The sequence below is a fragment of the Nothoprocta perdicaria genome, unplaced genomic scaffold (assembly GCF_003342845.1).
Source record: "Nothoprocta perdicaria isolate Ctin4 unplaced genomic scaffold, notPer1 scaffold_43, whole genome shotgun sequence".
In the NCBI taxonomy this organism is placed as follows: Eukaryota; Metazoa; Chordata; class Aves; order Tinamiformes; family Tinamidae; genus Nothoprocta; species Nothoprocta perdicaria.
Window position 1 is genome coordinate 1,087,175 of NW_020455677.1, and position 25,375 is coordinate 1,112,549.

General features: G+C 37.2%; 1 protein-coding gene across 1 annotated transcript in view; it reads left to right on the plus strand.

The window, feature by feature from the left end:
• The window catches only part of MTA3 (metastasis associated 1 family member 3), a 138,927-nt gene that overhangs the window by 54,895 nt on the left and 58,657 nt on the right, over window positions 1-25,375 (plus strand). Inside the window, exons 8-10 of the mRNA XM_026046234.1 lie at window positions 10,376-10,478; window positions 16,857-16,956; window positions 21,590-21,778. Of these exons, the coding sequence (XP_025902019.1) occupies window positions 10,376-10,478; window positions 16,857-16,956; window positions 21,590-21,778 (392 nt within the window). The remainder of the gene's footprint in view (window positions 1-10,375; window positions 10,479-16,856; window positions 16,957-21,589; window positions 21,779-25,375) is intronic.

The following is a 25,375-nucleotide window of genomic DNA, read 5'->3' on the forward strand; positions in this document are numbered from 1 at the left end:
CCTCTTTGAGAGTGAAACTACTCTCAAAATTGGTCAGATGGTTTAGGAATGTTCTTCTAGTTGCGGGTACTGTTCTCCCCCCACCATTCCAGGTGCTCCAAAGTACCAGTTTTTCTAGACTCTGGTTTGAAGATGCAGTGTTTGGAGCAGCGTTTATTTCAAGCATCCATTTCCATGCTCATGAATCCAGGACCAGGTCGCCTGCTCTGCAAGTGTTTGTAAGAGCTGCTCTATATTGGGATTTGGTGCATCTAGCTGCTACAGTTGATCAGTGGTACCAATATTGTCACCGTATTCCCATTTTCCTTCCTCTTCCTCTAGCTTTCCACTCTTCTTTTTCCAAGTTAGGAAGTGTATTCCTACAGACTTCAGGCATTTGCTGCAAACAGCCCATTAACGTCCCATGAAATTGATACAAGGCATGAAATAAGTTCCATAAAATGTTATTTCCTTGACAGAGAACTTAAGGAATTGGGACACATATATCTGACAATTTTTTTTTTTAATATGTGCCAATAGTAAGTTCAAGTGTTAAATATATGTTGGGTTATATTTAAATCATTATTATCACTGTTGGGTTAAAAGTCATGCTTTTACGTACTATGCTGAATACATTCACACTACTTTCACATTAACTCATGTAAATTTTATTTAGCCCTGTTTTATAGCTGGGAAAGAGAAGAATGAGGAAGATCAGGCAAGTTGTTCTCGGGCAACAGATCAGTTTCAGATGGGGAAAGGCCAAAGTTCTAAGTCTGGCTCACAACTTGATCTATTTAAAACCAAATGTTTATAAATTCCAGCATTTTGACCAATACTTCTCAGTAACACACCTCTTAATGATATGTTACATGGATGGCAAGAAAACAGAGAAGGACTTGTACCAACAAGAGTACCAACATAACTTTAGGAACATGGTTTGTAAAATAATACTTAAGAATAAGATGAAGTTTTTTAAAAAAATATTCTCTATGGGATTTTTAATATTAAAAAAAAAAATGTTTCATATGCCTGTGCTGGTCTTTCTACCCTATGAAAGTTGTTGTGGGCCTAATTGTAGTTGTCATGCAATAAAATGCATGACAGCTTAGCTCTACAAACACGGTCAGGGTGTTATTATACATAGGGAAGCCAAGTGTTTAAAATAGCCTCGTTGGCCAGAGCAGTAATTTCCCAAGTTAATGGCTTGCTTTAATTTCTGCATGGTGCTGTGAATCAGATGGAAGACCTGGGATGGAGCCAGCGAAGGTCATTAATTGTTCCCATCTCTGTCAAAGCTGTATGGAAATTTCTGAAGCAAACAGCAGTTTCTAAACAAACCTAATAAAGAACATTGTTGTGACCGTCTTCTGGTCGTCTTTGTTATGTAAATTTATGGAACTAATTGTGATTCTTTTGTCATTAAAAAAAATGCTTCATACATTTTTTTTCAAGAAAATTAATAAAATTATAAAAGATAACAAAAATTAATAGTTGTCTTCTATAATTTTAAGAAAATGTGGAGAACAAGAGTGACTGGGGGAAAAACATGGTATTTTTGTTTTGTTTAGCAATAATGGATAAGACTTTTGTGTAACAGGATTTGGTAGGACAGTGTTTTTTTTTTTCTTAAGGTGATTTAATTTTAATAATAATTTTAATGTTAGATTATTTATCCATGTGAGAGATCTTGTCTCTTGTGCTTGCTCAGTTTTCTTGAACCTTGCTGAAAACCTATCCAGTACACTGTCAGCTTCAGCTTTTTTATTTATATACTGCCTAATTTCTTTGAAGAACTCTATTAGGTATGTGATATTTGATTTATAAAAGCTTATAAATAAGATTTATAAAAGATTAGAAGTGTCTGTGGACTGCTGCAGCATGTGCAGTTGTTATAAAGATGGGGATCCCCTCCCTACTGAGTCTTCTCCCCTAGCCTAGTACTGCTTATTTCTTGTATCAAGATTTAAAAGGGCTGTGCTGTGGTGCCTGTTCTGGAATTACAGTCTCTAAATAGACCAAGCAGCAACCTCTAGGACCCTGTTTGAAGCTTATTTTTTCTTAATAAGTAAAAAGGCAAACCGCTTTCACAGTGTTTGTGTAAAATCCAGAGCCCCTCTTGCACATCTCAAACTCTGCAGAGAGCGCCTAGGAGTAGCCCTTGCTGTGCAATCAATTTTGTTTTTGGAAGGCAAGATATTTTAGAGTAAATGGAGCTCAAATAGCCGAGAACTTAATAGAAAGAAAGGTAGCAGTTAGGGGAATTTCGTCTGTATATTTTAGATGATGTTCAGGGAGCTCATATCTGACACATTTGGATATGCGTCTGCTTTGAAAAAGAACAGAGTAACTGTTTTGCAAGCAGTTACTAGTGTTTTCTCCATTTTCTGCTTCTTACTAAAATTCAGCTGTTTTTTGTAAGAGTCCATTGATGTCCAACAGCTTCTCTGTTTTATTAAAACATCAAATTCATATTTTAAGCCTGTTAATGTTTCAAGCTATTGAAATTTCACGAGTTTCAGATTAAAAATGCTGCCAATAGAGGCATGTACAAAATTCACCTACATACTCTTTGGGTTTTTAAAGCTATGAAAATGCATGTTGCTTATGCGCTTGAAGTATAGTTTTATTTTCTGGTCTCTGTATGTTTTCCATAAAAATTGAAATCTAGTTTCATTAAATAAGTGAAAAATTTCTTTTAGATTAATGGAACCCAGTGATCTCTGATTTCCAGTGGAGGAGTCTGTTCAGTTTTTCATCATACACAGAATTTCCATTTATTTGAAGGACCTCTGCTGTGCTTGAAAATTACTGAAATTAGCCACACAACTGCAAGAGCTGTTTAAAGTGCAGACTTGATTCTCTTGCCAAACGCATATACACTACATTATCTCTATTAGTTTTAATGTAGTTGCAGTGTTTTTGTTCTGTTATGAAATGAAAGGAATCAGGCCTTTTGAATTAGGTCATACAAAAATATTTTTAAAATGTTAAGTGTAAAAATATTTAAGTATTAAAAATTGGAGATCAATGAAGTTTTTAGCGAAATTTGAACAGAAAAATCTGAACAAACTTAAATCATTCAAATACTGCATCTTCTGTCTGTGTGCTGGTCTTTCTACCCTATGAAAGTTGTTGTGGGCCTAATTGTAGTTGTCATGCAATAAAATGCATGACAGCTTAGCTCTACAAACACGGTCAGGGTGTTATTATACATAGGGAAGCCAAGTGTTTAAAATAGCCTCGTTGGCCAGAGCAGTAATTTCCCAAGTTAATGGCTTGCTTTAATTTCTGTGTATATTGGGAAACCACATTGCAAAACATAGTATGTTTTGAGGTCTTCTAAGTAATGTAAAAGAAAACAATATTATCATTGGATTATAGAGATATTTTTGTTTCCAGACAGAATCTTTTAGGGTACGGATAGTCATTTGCAATGTGTTTGCAATTGCAAGGTGTGTTTAATCGAGTACTGCTGTTTATGGGCTTGGTTCGTTTTGTTCTTCTCTCTGCAAACTCGGGGATAGACCTTTCTGAAGGGGATTGCTGTCCGATCATTTGCAGCTTTAATGCTGACAGTAAAGTGATACATTGGAATGGTTAGAAGTTGTGTTGCTCATCTACAGCTTAAAGGAAACTGTTTAAGAGTTTGAAGGGAGTTGTCCAGGTGGTTCTGTTTGGGGTTGTTGAGGTCCTGCTTTTCTCTCTTGTCCCTTCTCCCTTCTCTTTGAATGCTGAGATTTGCCTTGTGCTTTAAGATAGTTGGAGTTGTAGACTTCATACCAGGAGCTGTGATTTCCTACTGCCTTCAGCTGCTTCAGGAGACCGATGCATCAATATCTACTCAGTTCTTATTGTTATGAACGTCCTGTTATTCAGTAGCTTGAGGGAAGTGGTTCAAGGAGCTATATTCTTGTTTGCACTTTGGTTGCAATGCAGAACCGTCTTTGCTGTCCTCTCGGTGGGGAAGGTTAATGTCCCTTTATCAATAATAGCTGGACAGCCTTGCCCAAGGTGGTTCAAGTCCCAATACCTTCTCTTGGAGAGTGTTGGGAAGGATGCATTTATTTGCTCTGCATTAACACTGTGTGCACTTATTGCCCAAGGTAACGTGCTGCAGTGAGCGCCCACAAGGCAGCTTTTGAGCAGCTACATCCCAGGGTTTAATTGACTTTGCAGTATTTTTCTACGCCAGTAACTTTGCCCAGGTGGAACCATTGTGAGTTCAGCTCTTTTTGTTTCCTGTTTTACAGTAATCATTTTTTAAATATGGTTTTTCTTTTAAGCTGCTCAGCAGAAGATTGAAAATAAATGTCAGATGCGAATGAAATGTGTTTTTACACTTGAATAATTCAAAATACATTTCATCTTTAAAGCAAAAATCCTCCTGTGAATTTTTCATTTGTTTAACTTTGTGCAAAAGCATAACCCTATTTATCTTTAGAATACTGCAGTCAAAGGGATTTCACATGCTGCTAACATTAGGTTTATGTAAAAAAAGAAAACTTGCAGGGCCAGACTTTTCATTTTAAATTAGTGAGGTTTTTTATTTTGAAAAATGCAGTTTTGGTGTGTTGTGGTATCACACTTCCCAAAACAAGTGTTTAAAATACTGTTAATGTCCATATACAGTACAGTACTGTTAATATTTATAGACAGTATCATTTTTCACTGTGATTCCCTGGAAACTCTATTACCTCATGTATTCTAAACAGATTTTCCAAATTCATGGAATAAGTCTGTATTCAAACTGCAGCACATGGCCAGTGGAAATGCATGATTGAGGAAAACAGAAATGAAGAGAGAACTGAAGTATGATTTAGAAAAATAGTTTATTTAGAAATACATATTGTGTTTTTTTTCCCTTAGGTGATAGAACAGTTTAAATATGTATTAATTAAAATTAAAATTAAAATATATTTTAATTGCAACAAAAAAAAGTAAGAGTTATCATAAGTATCATTGCTATACCACTACACAGTGTTAAATATCCACAAAAAATAACAAGTAAAGTGGGAGTAGAGAGGAATCTCAGTGCAAGTCAGACTGTTACGAGGTATTCAGAAATTCAGAGGAGGGTAAGAAACCACCACCAAAATAAAGGGGAAGTTCAGGTATCTTTTTGTCGCTTTATTACCTCTCTTTAAAGGTGACTGTACAGGTATGCAGGCCATAGCTTCCAGAGGTATTGTAGAAAAACTGGACTGAGGGAGCTGGCTGATGCTTCAGTTCTGTGATGACGGGACTCTCCTTGGACGTAGCCTTTCTGTAAGAACCATCCCTTTCTGTAAGGGGTGCCGGGTCTCTGGGGCGCTGCCTGCGTTTCCTCAGAGCTGGGGGGCTGCCCCCGTGCGGCCCCCGGTCTGCAGGGGCCCTGAGAAAAGGGCAGGGTGATTTGGGCCTTCCTGGCAGCTCTGCACGCTCCCATGGAGTCGGTCCTTGATGCAGCGTTATGGAGGAGTCGATCACTTTGTATGGATCTGAAACCTCATGGCTTTGTTTTATTCCTGTTTATTTCTAGGAATTTGGGCCGTGTTGTAGGGTCTTTTTATCAGGATGACCATATCCAGTTGATTTGTGCAAGACTGAGCATTAATGGAGCTCTGAGGTCTTTGGTGCTGGCAGCAGTCTGGTTTGAAGGGTTTTCCAGGGAGAAATGGCTCTCCTGGAACTAGAGAGAGCAGAGTGTGATTGAACTAGATGTGCTTGAGTGGCTTGGAAAATGTTCAGCAGCTGTTTAAGAAGCCTGCTATGGAAAAATGATGCCTTGCATCACCTGAAATCTTTTGCTTTCACTCGATAGTTTTTTATACAGTCTTTATCTGTTACCTGTCATCTTTAAAAATGTGTTAGTGTCAGATTCATATATTGAATTTTACTGTAAGATTTAAGAAAACTGACCTGAATGTCTTTTGTCAGACAAAGTAAGGGCAGGGGAATTGCTCTGCATTTGAAATAGTAAGCAGATTATTTTCCTTTGCACCTACAGTTTTAATATAATCTAAGCTTTCTCCCCTTACTTTAATCAGAGTACTTATTTGTGCATAATTTTTTTTTTTTTTCCCTCAGAGTCAAGTGTAAGTTTTGGAATTTTTCCAGAACAATTTTTGATTATTAGTAATGGTGATAATCAGCAAAAAAAAGTCCATTAAAATAAGTAATAAAAATTATATGTCTGCCGAAGACTTACACTGAGAAAAGTTCTGATTTCTATTGCTTAAGCTCAGCAGTGAGCCAGCTGCCTACTATAAATTTGGTTTATGAAGAGCTGAACTCATTAAGTGTCAGCAGATAAAGTATATCTACCTGAAAGATGTTTTTCTTCCTATTCATCATGTAAGACTCTTCATCCCAGTGAAATAATAATAGTAACAATAAAATGTAATGTATAATAAAATAATAGTAAGCTTGAAACCTGCTTTTTCAGTCAAAGTTTTTAGCCTTAGCTGACCCATAGTGAGTTGTTTGCAAAAAACTCTATGATATTTTGTAATAAGTAACTTCTGTATGTGAAAATATATATGTATTTTTTTAACAATAGAGGTACCAACAGTATTCTAAAGGGTGACTAGTGAATTGCTTATTTGAGGATTTTACTTTAGATAGACAAGTTTAATGTCTGGGAATTTCTTTAAAGTTAGACATCAAGAGAATATAAAATATCATACTGTGTAATTTATCTTCAGTAAGATAACGTGTATGTAGATAGTGTACGAACTGATGTCTAATTTTAGTGATTAGTTACCTGTTTTTGCATTATTATAAAGCACATGAAACTGTATACGTAAAAAACACATTTAGGTTCATGGTTAATCGCAGTTGCAGATTTTGTGTTCCATTTATGTTCCATATGATGAAGGAATCTGTAGCTGTTACCTGTTTCTTGCACGTCATGAAGGGCAGATTCACTCAAAAAGCTGAGCATTGCAGGTGCTCGGAGGGGGGAAAAAAAAGAGGAGAATTTGAAAAATAGTGCAAATGGAATTGCTAAGTGAACAAGTGCCCTTCTGGTGCTGTTTCAGTCAGATACGTCATCAACAGTCTTTGTTTAAAAAAATCAATTACCATTGATTTCTCTGAAAGAAATCATTAAAAATTAATTTTAGAGAATTTTATGTCTATTTTATTAAACATTCAGTTTTTATTTTCTTAAAAGGGCAAATATTGGAGCAGTGTGATATATCTAGAAAGTAAAAGGGCTGCAGTCTAGGAAAATCTCAATAGATGATTTTGCAAGTTATTTTTGCTGGACATGTCATAAGACCATAAAATCGTGCTGGATCGCCTGATCTGAGTGTATTGTACTGATCTGCAGCAAGTGGAGTCTAGAAGATGAATATTGACTGATGAGTTCTCTGAATTTCTTTACTTCATCTTATGATTCATCTTAATACTCAGCTTAAGTTGCATTTATTCTACTGTGAAATTTTTCTTGGTACTGTTTAGTGGAGGGGACTCGTGTTTTCCTTGTTCAAAATGACTAATTGAAAGGTAGGACAACAACAAGGGGGCTATTTTTTTAAGATGACGTTGTTTTGCATTTAATAAAAAGAGAATGAAGGCACAAAATGATTGATGGAGGGAATGAGAGCCGTACTCCTGACCATCTACTAGTGTTTGCCAGTAAAATTAATCTTCAGGCCTAGATTGGCTATAATGAAGTTAGAAGCAGCGCTCAAAATAAATTGGATACGCCGGCGTGTCACACCAGCCATCCCAAAGGTAGCCAAGTACTTCTCAGAAGCCAAAGGAGGTGATTGATTCGTTGCTGTTGGCAGCACTTTCTTACACTTGTCAGAAGGAAATTGAGAACCTTCCCCAATGCAGCACTGAAAATGTTTGCAGTGGAGCTCCCTCCTTGCATTTGCATCCTAAAAGCTCCAGCTGTGTGAATCCTTTGGCAGGATAGGATTTGTCGAGGAGTTCACAGGTTCACAGTTACCTCTTTGGTTTGAGATTTTATTTATTTATATAGGCTTTATACGTTCCAAAATGTAAATGTAGAGGTCTTAACAGGGAGAATGTGCCTTGAAGGGGACAACTTAAGGAAAATTGTGTGTTTTTTTTTTTTTTTTAATAATTACTATTATTTTGAAAGACCTATGTAATTTTCTGTTTTAATCTTATCTTCCTGTACTCGTCCGTTCAGGGCATGTAGTTGAAACTAATCACATTTTTATTCCTGAAATCATCTTTTAAAAGATTTTTGCTTCCACATTTGACTGCCTCCATGATTTGATCTGTTTGGTTCCTTTTCTCCCCGCTTAATAGACGGTATCTGATCATCTGAACAGAAAATCAGGAACAAAGCACATTCCTTAAGTGCAGTTTGGCGGAGAGTATTGTCTGCAAACATCTCTATAGCTGTTGTAGCAATTGTTAATATTGCAAATATTGCATTATATTGCAAATACTGCATTAGGTTGTTTTAGCATAGATACTTCTGTTTGTACTTCTGTCTTTACTGCCATTATAAAATATAGTTTGTCAATTATTTGAGATTTTTTTTTTTTTGTCTTTTGATAAAAATAATTTTGTAGTAACAAATGTTCAACTACATCTAATTGAAGAAAAAAGGGGTAGTATGGCGAATTTTTTCATCTTACTACAAACTTTATTCAGGAGAGTGACATATTTTGTTGAATACCTGAGCTACGTTTCTGTGATATTTTTCCTGTCTATGAGAAGCTTGCCCTCTATGAGCATTGCACTGTATGCTCCTGAGTTACAGTTTTCAGGATAAGAAACCCATCCTGAAACAGTAAAGTAGCATAAAAAGCCATTTAAAAACTATGTATTAACAGATTGAAATGGTGTTGTTAGGCTATTTATAAAATGTGGAACATCACCCACATTGTGTGTGTCACAGATGGAAAAAAATGAATTTATTGACAAGTGTGTAGTTCATTGAATAAGCTTATAGACATAAGATCCTACCCAAATGCACTAGAAATTAACAGTTTGTCTAGTGTTTTATGTGAATTAGCTTTAAAGGAACCATAAAATGACATGAAGCAGGCAAATCTAATTACCTGTGCATCAATAGAAAATAATTTGCTTTGTTTTTCTTTTTATTTTTTTCTTGAGAATGTGCTTGTGGGTTTTTTTAATTGTTTATTTTTTTTAAGAAATGTTAGCCACACAGCATGCTACAATTATAACCTGTGTGTTGAGGATAAATATACACCACGTTTTCATTCTCTTCCAGAATGAGTGTGCTAGAGAAGCTTGCCATTAATAATCAGATTTCAAAAGAGCCAGTAATTCATTTGCAATCTGCTGCCTGGCTCGTAAATGTACAGGCTACTTCATGCCTTGATGCTACTATACATGTTCAGACTGGCTGTTGTCATTAAGCCATAAGAAACAACATGTGGACCAAGTGCTTTTTTGTGTACACAGAGAAATGCCCACGCAGCTTTGCTGTGCAAAGGAAATGGGGCTGTGTTTGGGAGCAGATTTTTGCTTTTGCAGTAGCTCATAAAAGCCAGAGTTAAATACTGGGACCAGCTAAACACTGGCATTTGTTGCATATTCACTGGAAGAAGAACGTGGAGGGAGAGAACAATTCTGTAACTTTGCTCTTGTCATTTACTGTGGTCCCAAGTACTGAGTGGGAGGGTAATTTAAAACACCCTTATTTCTGTCATATGCATGTACCCAAATTGCTCTGCTCTAGGCAAATTCAGTTTGGAATTGATTATATAGTGTATAGTAACTTTCTTGTGCTGTTGCTTAAGAAAATATTTTATAAAACATGTAACTGACTTGCATTCTCTATAAGGATATAGAGAATAAGTATAATAAATATATATATTTTATATATATTATATATTATTATAGTGATTTTTATAGAATGGTTAATTTTGACAATGTAGATAATATAATTGATGAGAGCAAGAGTTGAAAAAGAAATAGTTTAATAATTAAATTAGGGGATTGTTTCATAATCATTTCTCTTTTGGGGCCTATTCAAAATACAAATTGGATAGCATTTAATTGCTACAGCTGGTTAAGTGTAAAACTAATTTTAATATGGCTTAAGTGAAACAGCAGCTTTGTAATTGAGAAGCAATTTAAAAACTCCACTGGTTATTTAGACTTGTAGCTTCAAGTTTATAATCGTGCTGTATTAAAGTTCTTTGATGCTATTCTTCCTAAGAGTACCTCCTTAAAACAAGGTCAAATGCTAATTTTAAGGGAAGATACTTATTTTACTGATGCTGTAGTATGGAATTTAAATGGATAATAGCTGTGTTATTAAGTACTCTTGTTTGTTTGTATGTATATATCTGTATAAATAAATGTACAATGTCTCATTTAAACACAGTATAAGAAGTACATAGAGAAAAACATTGTGAGTAATAAGTATTTTGTCCCGTCTACCTTTTGACAGGAGAATTAGATGACAGAGAACAGGCAAAGCTGGAAGTAAAAGTATGGGATCCAGATAGCCCCCTTACTGACCGTCAGATTGACCAGTTTTTAGTTGTAGCACGGTAAGATTAAAATCCTCTAATAAAAAAATTTCCTTTTCTTTTTTTTTCTACTGACTATTTATTCCCCTATATTTCACATATATTCCCTTTTTATTCCTTTAGCAATGCAAGTTGTAATGAATAGGGGGTATTGTTTAGCAGAATGTTTCCTCTCCCACCCCAACTTTGAGAGACTTTCAGAGCAAGAACAAGGGCAGGTCACTTGTCATGTTCACCATGCCAGGCGCTCCAGACTTCTGGAGTGAGCATCATGAAGCACAGCACTGAACAAGCAGTTGCTTAGAAGTGCTCTGCAACAGCATCATTTTACAATCACTCTATGCCTCATGTCATGTTTACATTATTCAGCAGTAAAATCCGTGGGTATTTTTCATCGTTAATATTCTGCTAGTAGCATGTACTTAATTTTAAACATATGTTTTCTTCTTTTTAAGCATTAAATAGCATGAGACTCCATTAAGGAAAGATTAGATATTGACTTGAAGATGCTGTTGTTGATGCCAATCTAAGAGGTCTCCATTTTCAACACATAATGAAGGGAAACGTTAATGTGATAATAAGGAAAACAAAGAAAGTTTTCCTACATATAGAAATCACCAAAAATCCACCTAACTGAAATTATTTTGCTTAGAAATTTTAACTCTGTGGTAAGACATAGGTCTAGTTCATTAGAGGAAATTTGTCAATTTTCCAAAGTCGTGTTTGTCCACAGGCACATGCACCCAGAGGTGGTCTGTTCTAAAAAAATTGTAGAACGCATACCCACTCTCCATGCTGTATTTCCAAAAGAGACAAACAGTGCATGAAAGTGAATGGTTTGAAGACAGATGCATTCAGATTATATAAGACCGTTGTGTCACCTGGCTTGCTAAGAGTGCGAGGTAGAAGAGCTTTAGCAGCCTGGATCCAGCAGGTGTTGCTGGATCTTGCTCTTGCTGCCTGTGGAAATAGCAACACATTCATTTTCTGCAGCAGAAGTGGAACTCCTGTATTTGTGCTCACTGCATCTTGTCCATCCTCTGGATACCAGTGAGAAAGTCTGTGCCCATCTTTACTCTCTCCCATCAAAATGACACTGAAAAGACCCCCCTGAGCCTTCCCCAGAACGAGCAGTCCCAGCTCTCTCAGCCTCTCCTCGTATGACAGATTCTTGGGCACGTTAATCATCTCAGTGGCCCTGAGCCGCCATTAAGTTCATGTCTCTTGTACTGGGGAGCCCAGAACTGGCCCCAGAGCTTATTGAATGTTATTGTTGGGGTTGATTAGGAAATCCATGTGGATTCATCATCCTTTCCCAACTGAAAATTCATCTCTTTAATGTATGTTCATCTGGGAACTGTTCTCTGCTACTGGCCATCCTCTGCTAGTGTCCTCTCTGTATTTTCTTGTAGTGATAAATGAATTTTCAGATGGAGACCAAAACCATCAACAAGTAACAAATGTGGATGCAATGTAGGTTTATATAGTAACTAAAAATGTTCTCCACAAACAAGTGTTTTGTTTTTCTATTCCTTTTCTGGTAATCTCTAAATAAATAAATATATATATATATTTTCCTATGATTTACAAAGTACTGAGCTCAGGTTTTCAGTATACTGTCTATAGGAAATCATACATTTTCTTACAGAATAAGCTCAAGTAACATTTCACTTTGTGTGTGTACACACAGAGTTGGGTATTTTCACAGTGTTCACTTGGTAACATTGGACTTCCCTTGCCACTCTGTCATCCAGAGTATGGTACAATTCTTTGTGATTAATTTTAATATGCTTTAGATCTTTTTTTCTCTGAGTTTTTGGTGAAAGGCCTTCACTTGCTTGATTTTTTTTTTTTTTTTAACTTCCCCCCCCCTCTTTTTTGGTGTTTTTTTTTTCTTTCTTTCTTAAGAGTCCTTTTTTTCTATTTGCCATGTAAGCGTGATTGTAGCTCATCTTGGACATAGGAGAAAGTCAGTTTTTGCAGGACAAGAACCTCACAGTAATAACTTTAATGTTTTTTTTCTTCAAATGGATCCTGTCAGGAAATTACTTTCTCAAAATTTTTCTCAGATCTTCTTATAGAAATGTTTCAAAAATGACAGTGTTTCTTGTAGAAGCTGTTTGTGCATAGTATTACGTTTTATACAGTCATTTTATCTCTTTTTTTTCTTTAAAAGTGCCGTTGTTCACTGTTGCTTTGTGCACAGAGAAGCAGAGAAGAAACGGTTTTAATAATTTCAGGAATATCTGAGGAGCAACAACGTTGCCAAATTTCCTGTGATACGAGTTGATAACCTGCACTCTTTGTTCATCTTGGACATCACTGCAGATCTTTGCACTGGCATATTCTTACTCAAATGGCTAAGTCTTAATACAGGCTTTAAATAAATCCTGCCAGCTCTTTCTATATAATGCCTTTAAAATTCCTCGTCCAGTATGGCCACAGCCACAACTTTCATCCAGGCTGTTGTTGTTTTCTTTCTGGATTACTTCATTTCTTTGACTTCATTGTCTTTTCAGAAGTATTTAAGACACAGCTATGATTTTTTTCTTCTTTTTGGAGTTTTCATCCTGCCCCCGTACTCTTGACCTGCTTCCCATCAGTAACAAGATCCTGTCTCCAGCCAGCCAGCAATGCTAACCTCTGTCACCCGCTCTGCTCACATTCTCCCAGGCTTCCAAAAGCTGGATAAACCCTAAACTAAGACAAATTACTCCCTATTATGCAGGACGGTTATCCCAACATAAATTTTTAAATGCACCTATATTTATCTGTCATATTTTGAATGATACAGATTTGAGTTAACAGAAATTTGAAGCAATGTATCAGTGCTGTAAAATATCTGATCTAAAGCTTTGTCTGAATCCAAGGCGTTGAGGCATGATAAAATAATGATACATGGAGTATTTGACACATGTTTTTTATCACCTTCATAAGTCCACATTTATTTCCTGAAGCTTGTAAAACTGTTTGACAGTTGTACAAAATGTAATGATAAAATCAGTTGAGTGGTGCCCATCACTTGCCTTGTTTAGGACCGTGGCTGTGCAAGGGAGGCTTGTGCAGGCCAGGCCTCTGGAGCCCTTCTGGATCAGTGGCCAAAAAGTGACCTGTTTCATCCCTAGGCAGTTCACTATCAGGTTCTGGGGGCTGTTTGCTTGTTTGTTTTTTCCATGTAGTTATTGTTCAGTTTCACAGAATTTGTGGATTTATTCCACGGTCTTTATTTCTGGTCCCAGTTTATTTTGTTTTGCTCTGAGTTTGTCAGTTCTAACCCCTGTAATGAGGCCTGCAGAGAACTTTCTTGGTTCAAATGTTTAAAATAATTAAAATAAGATTACAGTTACATAAGTAAGATAACACGGGATCATTTTGTCTAGCTCTTAGAGCTCTTATGCCTCCTTGCTTAAAGAATCTGTGCAAAGAATGATCTCCATTGATACCAGCAATGAGTTTTCATTCTTGTCCATCTCACTGCCGCCTGTGTAATTTGCTTTCTGCAAGCTTTTTGGCCCAGGTCAGCTAGCTTAGCTTGGTTGGGTGGTGTGGGAGGTGGTTGCTTCTGTCTGAAGTCACCTTGAAGTTTCAAATACTTTTAATTACTTATTGACTAACTAATCTGTAACTAACTTGCTGAACTCAGTTTTTTTATGAAATTAGTTTATTATTGTTATTTTTAATTAAACTGAGTTCTCTTTAAGTGTTTTTAGTTGTTCTTTGAATTCTGTCAATTTATGGAGCATTAATCTTAAAAAAAAAAATAAAAATAAAGGAATAGTTAGGGTCTTAGTGTTTAGTCTGTTTTGCATGAGTAGCCTGGAAAATTTTATAATTTAAATTTGCTAGCAGGTAGATGGAGATAGTCGTACACTTTCTGGAAATGGGCATTGATTTTTTTTTAATTTTTTTTTTACTTTTTTTAAGTTTAAAAATCATCATTGGTCTGTATTACTGGAAAAAATAATGCAAGCAAAATCACAAATGAAATGAGCTTTTGAGCTTTATATTAGTATGTACCTTGTATCTGTATTTTTAATTAAAAACATAATATTCAAGTTTTTCATACTAAAATTAGCATTTAAATTTGGGATTTTCATCATATTGGCTGGATTATACAGAGCACCTAATGATCACGGTTAAGATTTGAGCCTAGGTTACCATTTAAGAGCAAAGTGCTGTAAGATTCTTGTGCTTGTGTGGGTTGTCTGAAAAACTCACTGTCCCAAAGCTGACCTGGAGACTGAGTTGCTTTCGAGATGGCACCTCAGATTCTCTACCCTGTTAAAAAAAAAACTGTATTTCATGGTGTTCCCAAGCAGTCTTTCAGAGATTGTTATGGTCCTTCTCTACTCAAATATAACCTTGGTAGTAATGCCAACTAGCACATCAATTCTTGCCTCTTTGTCACTTATTCAAAGTAAATCTAGCTTTACATTATGCTTTAATATTGACTTACTAACCAACCTAACTCACATCTTCCTGGAAAGTCTGAAGGCAGCTTGATGTGTTAGTGAGTGGTCTGTGAGGACGTGTTATTTGCAAATTCTACGCTCTACCCTGATTTTTACTTTAGAAATATGGTCAGAATTTGGTATTTAGCAAAGTTGGGCAGCAGAAGGCAGATACAGTCGTGCTGCATGCTGCTTTACTGGTTGGAATGGTAGGAACAGAAGGATTACAGGAAAGACTGTTCAGTCACAACCTTCATCAATGCCAACATGTCTAGAGGGGTTGACTGACTATCAGGAAGTGTGGTCACAATACAGTCTTATTCTTAGGACTGGTTTGTGGACACACATGGTTTTATATGCTGCCAAACTTGATTTTTTTTTATCACATACTTGTTCATATTTGTTGTATATTTGCCATCTCTGTGAAGAAGGAGCAAAGGTTGTAGAATATAATTTATTTTTTCTACAGCCTTCAGAAACGTACATGGATAATAGCTAGAGTGTGAATCACTGCTGTTTAATCTTACCTCTGTCTTAAGTTTTGGCAGAGAATTTGAATTATTAAACGTTTTGAGATGCAAGATAAAATTGTTATAACGTTTATAAGTTACTGGTTTCTTCAGGATCAGAAGTACACCTTACCAAATAAAACTCTTGATGAACCTTACATTATTTTATCATTGAGTGCAGAAGCTATGGCATGCATTGACATGAGACTTTTAGCCTGTCACTCAGTGTCAGTGACAGTCCTAACTGGCATAATTCCACACTGATACCTTGCGTGGAGGGTAATTGCTGAGCGAAGCTTCGTTCCTTAGTCAAAAGGTTTGCAGTGATCTTAAATATTACCTGGTGTGATTATGTCCTTGAGTTTAGAGGGAGTTGCATCATGTCATAACTGCAACAAACACTTTTTTTTCTAGTATCGTATTGACTTAATATATTGCAAGAGTCATTATCTGATTTGGGATCCTGGAGCAGCACCTGCTTTATTGACTTGTAATCTTTCTCATATTTCACTGCATCTTTATTGATTTGTCCTATGTTGTATGTATGTAAAACTTGCTTATTCACCCTTCCCTTTACAGTACCTGTTATTTGATAGCTGCATTTCCAGACACAGTTTGCAAACTAGAACAGTTACTATCACACTCATCCTCCATCCTTAGGCCTTGTCTTTTGTTGCTGTGGTTGTCTTTGAAACCTCATTAATGCCACGTACAATCCATTAATCAAAAAAAAAAAAAAAAAGTAGTAAAATTCTGGGAAAAACTGGTACATTTCAATAAGGTTTAACTGCTTTTTATTGTGTGTGTTGAGAGACTTATTTAGTTTATTACTACTTAAAACTTGAGACAAAAATACAGTTTGGAGGTAGTCATAGTCAGCATGCATTAATTGCCTTACTAGCACAAGCAGTAGATAGGAGATTACTAACATCTGACTCGCTTTGGTAATTCCCATCTTATTTACCTGTAATTCCAATAATGAAGTCAGTTGAGGACCATGACAGTCCTTTTGGTTTTTTTTTTTTTTTCGCTGACTCATTTAGAAATTTAAATTTGTTTAAAAGTATTTAGGCTTTTATATTTAATTATAGTAATTATAGTTAGAAAAAAGCAAAGACTGGCGTCTTTGACTTCTTAATAAATTCAAAATTGGTGCGTTAGAATTCTGTGGGTATCTTTTCATGCCTTTTCAAGCAAGTGGCCTCTTAAGCAGAATATTTTTCCTTGGGGAGGGATGCTTGTTGATTTGTTTTTAAATAAATCACCCTTTATTAGCAAGGTGCTGAAACCTTGGAATTATATGTGCCTTTTATTTTAAAAGTATGCTCTAAAAGACATAACAGAGTCTGATTTAAAAAAAATAAATAAATGAAAAATGGAAAGAAAAAGAAGAGGTTAAACTTCCTGTGCATTCACTGTCTACTGTGTCTCTGTCGTAGCGCGGTTGGTACCTTTGCTCGAGCACTGGACTGCAGTAGCTCTGTCAGGCAACCTAGTTTACACATGAGTGCGGCTGCTGCTTCCCGAGACATCACATTGGTGAGTGGCTTGTTAAAATCCCTGTGAAGTTTTTGTTGTTTTTTTTTTTTTAATCTTGGAATTCAATAAAATCTGCTACTCCATAATCTCTGTTCTCCAGAAGTCTGCTTTCCCCTGGATACCTGCTTGCAGGATATCTATTTATATGGGAGATAATCCTTTGGGTTTTTTATAAGAGTGTTAATGCTGCCCTTTGGGATCATACTGTAAATCAATTGACTTCAATAGAAATGTACTTTTAATGTGCTCAAATGTGACAATTTGCACAGCAGTGGTGTGCAGTGGATAATATATGTTGCATGAAGTTTCGCTCAATACAATTGATCAATAGTGTGATTTAAATTGTATTGGAATAACCCTGAGCATTCTCTAGGTAATGTCATAATATAAATACTTGTGAGTCTGTAGATTTTGTAAGGAGTATAAACCTTCAGACTTTATAAGCAACTTTTGGAAGAGTACCTAGGGTGTTTCCTTAGGATGTTGAAATATTAATTACATTAATGACTGTATCTTCCAGACAAAGTTAAAGTACACATATATATACCTGTATTTTTATATATTTTATATATATGTGTGTGTGTATATGTGTATGTATATATATGTATGTTACAGAGCAAAGGAAAAGCTGTGAAAAAATATGCGAGAGCAAGGTCTTAGTGTTTGATAGAATCCAATTTGATTTTGCCTTACCTGAGAAAGGAGCGTGTTATTTTAAGAGTTCTATACAAAATTATATAATAGTGAAGGGTCACATGGAGCTCATCGAATATTACAAGTATTACAAATATTACGAGTTATAAAGCTAGAGGGCATTGGATGAAGCTAACAGATCAGATTAAAATTGGTAAAATACTGCTTTACTCGATGAGTAGAGAATTGAAGGGAATTCTGGAATTGAGTGCTGTAAAGACTGACAATATCAGCTGGTTAAAAAGGGGGTTAGAAACGTTCTGGGCAACAGGTCCGTGACTGGTTACCCGTGAGCATGGGCAGGGGTTACTGTGAGGTTGTTCCCACCTCCCGAGGGTGGTGGTTGCTGGGAATGAAGCGGGAACAAACCTCGGGATGCGATGAGACTTGCATGTCCTCTCGCAGTGACAGTTCCTGGTGCAGCTGGCGAAGGCAGAACGTTTGCCTGGGGTCGCTGATCTGACCCACCAGGGCAAATTTTGTAATTTGGGTGAAATATATTCATTAGTATGATGAGAAAGATATTTAACTTGTGGCACTTTACAGAGCATATCTGGGCTCTTAAACAGGAAACTGACTCGGGGACTGACAGTGGCCTGGACTGCTGTAGGGTGATAAAGGCAGTGGCAAATGTAACGTTTTCAGTAATACTCGAGATATTTTTTTTTGTGTTGAAAATATGCTTATTCTCTTTTGATATGACCTTAGTGACATGATTGCATTCACATTAAATATTTTATACTTTTTTCCCCATCTAAATAGTTCTCTGGATTAACATTTTTCATTTTATTAAAAATTCATTAGATTGAAAATCTCTAATAATTCCCATGGAATGCATGTCTGTCTTACAGTATTCAGCAATTAATGTAATCGATTTATCTCTACAGCAGTTTCTTTTTGTTTGAAAGTGTGTGTGCAGTGCTGCTAATAAAGGGACACGTTTAGTGTTTGAGTGCCGTATAAATGTTTCTCCCTTGCAAATGATCCATTAAGTTCCATTACACCTAATGAAAGGCACATCTGAAAATGAGGCACCAGAGGAGCCGCCCCAGGTTTAATTATTGCGTCTGTTCTTTCTCATTTTCCTGCCCCCTCAGCTTTTTAAATCCTTTTGCTCCTTAGAAATGTACTTCCTCCTAAGTTAAGGCCTATTTGTCTTTATAGTAGTTTTTCTTTCACGTAATTGTTAATTGGGAGGATATTTTGAGCAGCACTTTACAGAAATTTGCAGGCGGGGTGTGTTTCATTAATGTAACACTAGGAACGGTGCTTGTTCAGGTAGGTAACTGCAAACAGACTAATACAAAAAAGTGCACGGGGTATAAACATGGGTAAATTGAAAGTGAATGTTCACGCTAAGCCTAAGCAAGGAGGTTACTATCAGATTTCCTTATCTCAGAGATAGGAGACAAGACAGGAAACTGCTGAGTCCTTTGGAATATCCTCCTGAAGGGTGTGAAACCACGTGGGCTTCCTTCTTAGATGGTAGAAGTGGCCATAACATCTCAAAGCCATGTAGGATTTCATGCTCTTTTCCTCTTACAACGCTAAACATTTGAGAGACCTACAGCTTCCTGAAACAGATTTCTTGTCTTCTCAGAGCCAATGACCCATTTTATAAGGAAACTGGATAAGGAAAAGAACTGGAAAGACTTATTGTCTTGGATTCCTACGTGCCACGCAGTGTGTGCATTGGCAAGAGGCACCAACCAGAGCAGGCAGCCTCCTCTGTCACTGTCAGTCTCCTCACAGTGGCCTCCTTCTGAAGAGCCCCTGCTACTTTACACGAAGGAAGGCAGTTTTATTCCCTGGTGTCTCTTGAAAATAAACAATATTTTGATTCAAGAGTCCTTGGAATTTCATATAGCAAAACTTTCTGACGAGTTGCATAAGAGTTCTGTATAGGTAGGCCCTGCTGTAAACTTGTTTAAAATACTATTATAGTATCCAGGCTGCTGAAATGGCTACTGCCCAGGTGTGTGCTGCCTTCCCACCTGCTTAAGCTCCCAGTTAAGTTCTCCCTGCCACCTGGGCTAATCCCTTCCTGCTGGCACAGGGAGGCTCTGGGCAGGCTCCCTTAGGGAAGGGTCATTCTCCGGGATCCACTTTGGAGCTCTGACAGCTCCTCCCAGCTGCTCCTCATGCACCACTTGCATGGACTTGTGGTCCTCAGGTCTTTGGGAAAAGCAAATAAAACAGGACGTCCTCCAGGACTTTTCATCTGGGGCTCCAGTTCTGTCTTCAGGCTGCCCTTCCTTTTGCCAGTAGAGTTTATGTGCTGCAGTGTGGGGATCTGAACGTGGGGGCTGAGAAACGTGCGGAAAGCCACGGTGGTTGTTGCAGGAGCTGCCAGCGACCTCCTGCCGCAGAGGGCCGAGCAAAGGCAGCAGGGTCATCGACTGAGTCGCTTCCATGTGTCGCTTTCTGCATAACAAAAGAGGACTTACGGGAGTTGATTTTTATTGTAGATGCCAAAATGAATGTAAAGCAAGAGCATGATCCTGATTTATTTGCTTCTGTTTGTGTTTTTTAAGAAAATTGTTTATCAGTGGTATTCTGCATAGGTCTGAAGTTAACAGCTGCTTGGAGGATGCTCAGTGCTTGCTTTTTCTTTTTTTTCCCTCCACAAGTGGTGAGATTTAAACCATGGTAATGCATATGTTGTTTGATCTTTAGGCCTGGTTTGCTCATGGACTAGCTGATAAGTAATAAACCAGTCATGTATTTTATGTTCCCTAATCTGAAGATTATGTATTTTAGGCATCATTACGTAGTATCTCCATGTTAGAATTTCTCTTTAAGAATGGTTCTTTCTCAGGGCTCATCCACCTAACTCGAACCCCGTGTAAAATGACCCACTGTAGGATAAAGGCAGCGTTACTTCTTGCAGGTGAAATGGTTCAGATCCTGTTCTTGGTAGCTCTCCCAGAGATATATTGAAGGCTGAAGAAAGACCTTAGCCACTCCTAGGAGAGAGCAGTAGATTAGGAGGATGTATTATTTGCAGTGCACTTGTATCCAGAAACTCCACTGGAATCGCTCAGTAAGCTCTACAGTGACACAGAGTGCAAGATCATTCCTACCCTGGCAGTTTGACCAGACAGGTCAGAGCCTGATGTTACACAGCTGTGTACTTTACAGGCAGGTTGTGCTTCATACTACGAATATCTCCTTCAGCACCACAATTTAAGGCTCTCTAATAGGGGCTTTGTGGGGTGCCGGATCAGAAAGCTCTTTGGTGCTGCTCATCTCCCCTGTGTATGGTCTACCTACTTGCTTTTCACATTCCCTATCATTTGCTGGTGTCAGTGTTCAGAGATAGCTGTAAACGGGGTGAATGAAGAATGCATGACCTGCTTGTTTGCCATTTTCTTTTATTTTTACTAAAAAAAAATAACAAAAAACAGAGCAACTTTGTTAGTCATCTACAGAAACAGTGTTTGGCAAGGGCAAAAGCCTTGTTTGTGTCTAAGTGAGATGATAGTCAATAGAGTAAATAAGAGTAAATGATGGTTTCCTTCCCCAACGATGAAGATACCGAGTGCCTAGATGTATGCATATTTAGCTACTGTTTAGAGCTGTTATTAATTGAAAATGTCTCTTCAGCACCTCATCAGACAGTATGCCATTTACTTGCAACCTACCAACTAAAGCGTCTCTAGAAATATTTGCTAATAATTTGCAGGAGCTAATTAATTGTTGTCATTTTAGATAAATATTTTGTTAAAGCACTTTTTTTCCTAATTTAAGTAATAGAAAAATATAGATTTTCCTTACATTTCACTACAGCAAATGTATCACATCAGGATAGATTCTGAGACTAGCATTAGTTAAGGCTTGTTGCACGGCATGTAGCAAATAGTTCATTGCCTTTGCACTGATTGCAATTGGCTGCTCTCTGATTCAACAAGTTTTCCTGCTGTGCCCTTCCCTGTGCTAGTTTCATGCAATGGATACCTTGCACAAGCACAACTACGACTTGAGCAGCGCCATCAGCGTCCTTGTGCCGCTCGGGGGGCCTGTTCTGTGTCGAGATGAAATGGAAGAGTGGTCAGCATCAGAAGCCAGTCTATTTGAAGAAGCCCTGGAGAAGTACGGGAAGGACTTCAATGACATTCGACAAGACTTTGTAAGTACCGGGCTGCAGGGGTTTTTGGATGCATGAGCATCATCGTGCTCTGTGGGTTGGAAAGACTGGAGGAGAAATCAATGCATATGATATATGTAACTAACAGTTATGTACATGCATATAGATATGTATATATCCACACATATATACAAACATGTACATAATTCAGATGAAAATGAATTTTTTTTTTTGTCCGGTGCCATTCTTTGGAAAGATGTTGGCAGAAGATAATCTGGTGATAGGGTGTCTAGTGTGCTAAATTCGTAGAAGATTCTGAAATTACGGAAACTTTTCAGAACTTTTCCATGAGCTCCATTGATACTCGTTATCAGTTACACAGCTCGCTCCCTTGAGTGCTTGTGGAAACTCCGGGGTTTCCTTCTATGATTAACTGAGAGAAATCCCTATTCAGATAGCTTTTAAAGTGCACTCAGGGAGTTATTTTGACACATTCGTTATCGAGGCACTTCTGAAAATTAAAAGAGATGTTTTAGAATATCTTTTAACCATGCTGATTCTGAAATATCAGACTTTGCAAAGCTTTAATTTGCTGAAATCTAATGCAAAGTAATGAAATTGAATTTTAATCACCTGTTGCTGGCATTTTCAGCAATTTGTTAGTGATTTTTGTTGCTTTCTGCAGAGTCTTCTTTTCTCTTAATGAAATAGGCTTATAGTGTACAGGTTTTTGTGAAGATTTTTTTGCTGGCCTCTGAAAATTCAGCTTCTTTGCAAATTGCAGTCCATGTTGCATTAGCACTGGCTGGTGGTGTTCAGACTTTGGGAAGAAAATTACACTGATTTAGAAGCTGTATGATACAGGTGCCTGATGTAGGACTGGGGAAGTCCTTCCCAAAAAGGCACATAGGATACTGGGAAGAAGTTTAGCATTGAGGGTTGATGGTAGATACCTTTGCTTTGGTAATTCTAAAATGAAATAGATAAATAATTGAGTGAAGGCTGCTATTTTTCTGAAGAACTGACATTTTTAACAGATGTCATATCTGTATGCTTCGTTCTGATTCCTAAGGCCGAAAATGTTCAATATATACATAAGTGTGACAATTGCTTCATGGGTAGCTCTGCTTTAGATCAAGAAAATATAAGTGTACGAGTGTATTCTATGTATTCCCACTTGTTATGGAACTAAAGGTCTAGAGCTAGGTCTATGGGTCTAAAGGTATAGAGCTTTAAGGGCAAACATGTAGCTAAAAGTAATCATTTAAAAGAACCCGTTTGAGATTTGGATCATCCCTGTGTGAACAAGTTCCTGCAAGGTGAAGTGGGTGTGAATTTATAGAACTTAAATTACAGTTACCTGTGAGAATACTTTTATCCTTTAGTAAATGCGATATGCTCTAATCCTCCTTTTCACTGGCTAGTCACTGAAAAGGAAGTTACTATTATATTTATTGTAAAAACAGCCATTTTGCTAGTAGCACGTCCATAACATTAACCTCACTAAACACTCTTTGGATGCATATCTTTTGATTAAGAGATAAAAACACATCAGCATCAGAGCTGAAGTTTGAATCTGAGCAGGTAGCATGACAGTGCCAAAGCACAGGTGGGTTTTTGTGCGTGTGACGGGGTGGTTGGTGATGATAAGTTAAAGCAGAAGATCTGTGTAGCACCCACCTGAGTCACGGGGTTACAAGAACTGCCCTTTCAGAAGGAGCCTGGATTTGCAAAATGCACGAACAGCGATCACAGCCCTTACATTACTGTTCCCTAAAGGGCATGTTCATTTACTTTTCCTGCAACTGATAATAACTGGCACTATTTGGCGTTCAAAGTGCAACTCAAGCACTGAGGTATAAACATTAAATATTAGTTAGCAAGATAATTACCATAAATTAAATGGTGTAAAGGAGTTTACCTTTCTTAATAGACAGGAGAAGCTTGCATATTATCAAATTACAGTCCAGCCTTTGAACATTCGTTTTCATCTGCTGTTGACTCATCAACTGCTATAGAATCCCATTTACTGAGGTGAGAACCTATGTAAATCCTAATGAACCTTAACTTTGAAAGTTAATTGGATTGACTTGAGTTACTTCACATTCCAGGATAATAGAATGGAAAGAGTGAATATTTTATGTGCTCTAAAGGGAACTGTTTTCCTCAGTCTTAGGGACAATTGTTGTGGTGTCTTCTGTATTACTTGTTAAATTGTTAGTTTTTCATTATCACTCTTTTTCAGAGATTTCTAGCTTTCACATAGCAGATATGGCTGGAAGGGCCTTGGGAATTGGGCACACGTCACATAAATAAAACAGGAGCAAGATTCCAACTTCAGAAAACGATGGAAACATGTTTTAAAGTTAACTTATGCACATTTTTAAACGCTTTTAAATCCTAAGTTTTTCATACTAGACAAACCTGAATGCTCCATTTTTACCTTACAGAAATGATTGAGATTGAAAATTGCCACTTTGTGGCTATCTGTGGCTGATACCTTGTTGTTAGCTTCCTCCTACAAAATGCCATGACATGGATACCATGTCCTTTGTATTCTTTTCAGCTTGTGTTTAACAGAATTGATAATGAGAGCACATTATTCTGTGGCTGTTTCCAGCTTCTGTGGCCATTAAGAGCAGCCTCTGGAAAATTCCTGTGCCTTTACAAGGGTTTATCATTTAGGAGTGTAGCTAGATACTTAGAATATAGAATATTCATAGTCAAGTAAACACAATTTCTGAGTTGCAAATCAAATTCTAAAAGGATGAGGGTTATCTAATCAAAGCACCTTAAATTTCTGTAATTGACTGCAATTGCCTATGGACTGTTGCTATTGTCACAGCCAAAATTAATTTTAAAAAGTATTAATGAAAATCTTAACCAGTAATAAAACCATTAATAAAAGTATTAACCAGTATTTTCTGGAGATGCAGCATATATTCATGGTATTTAATGTGTTAATAGGAAATAGGAATAGGTTAAGTTAGATTAAATGCAAACGGACAAAGCTGCTCTGGTTTAGACCAAAGTTTTAACCACTGTGGTGTGTTACCTCAGAAGTAAACAGGTGAACCTGGATCTGCATCCCAGCTCCAGGATGCATCCCAGCTCTGGAAAGGCAGAGGTTGAAGAAAATCTCAGTTCTGCTAAGCCTGCCAAACGAGCAGGAACAGCCCATGGGCTCCTGCATGCAGGGAGAGGCAGCTGGTTCTTCTGGTGCTAAAGGGCTCCGGAGCCTGCCCTGCCCTTTGGCTTGGGGCGCACAAAAAGCCCCAGAGTGGAGTCCACAGGGTTGGAAAGATAAGTTTCCACATCTGGATTTCTGGGACTTCCCAACTTTAACTCTGGAAAGCAAAAAAATGTACTGGTCTTAATGCATGCTTCTGAAAAGTACTAGCTGTGAAATAGTCGCATGTTTTCAAACTATGAAGAAAAATTGCATGATTTCTGTGAGAGAATAAGTAATTTAAATGGTTGAGATAATTCATGCAATGGATTAGGTAATTCTATAACAATTACAAATGGCTGCTTTATGGCTCATTTTCTCCCCTGAGCTTAGGCTTACACGTCTTTGCTTTTCCAATGAATATGTGCACACAAACTCACAGACCACATTATTTATACTAGTAGTAATAA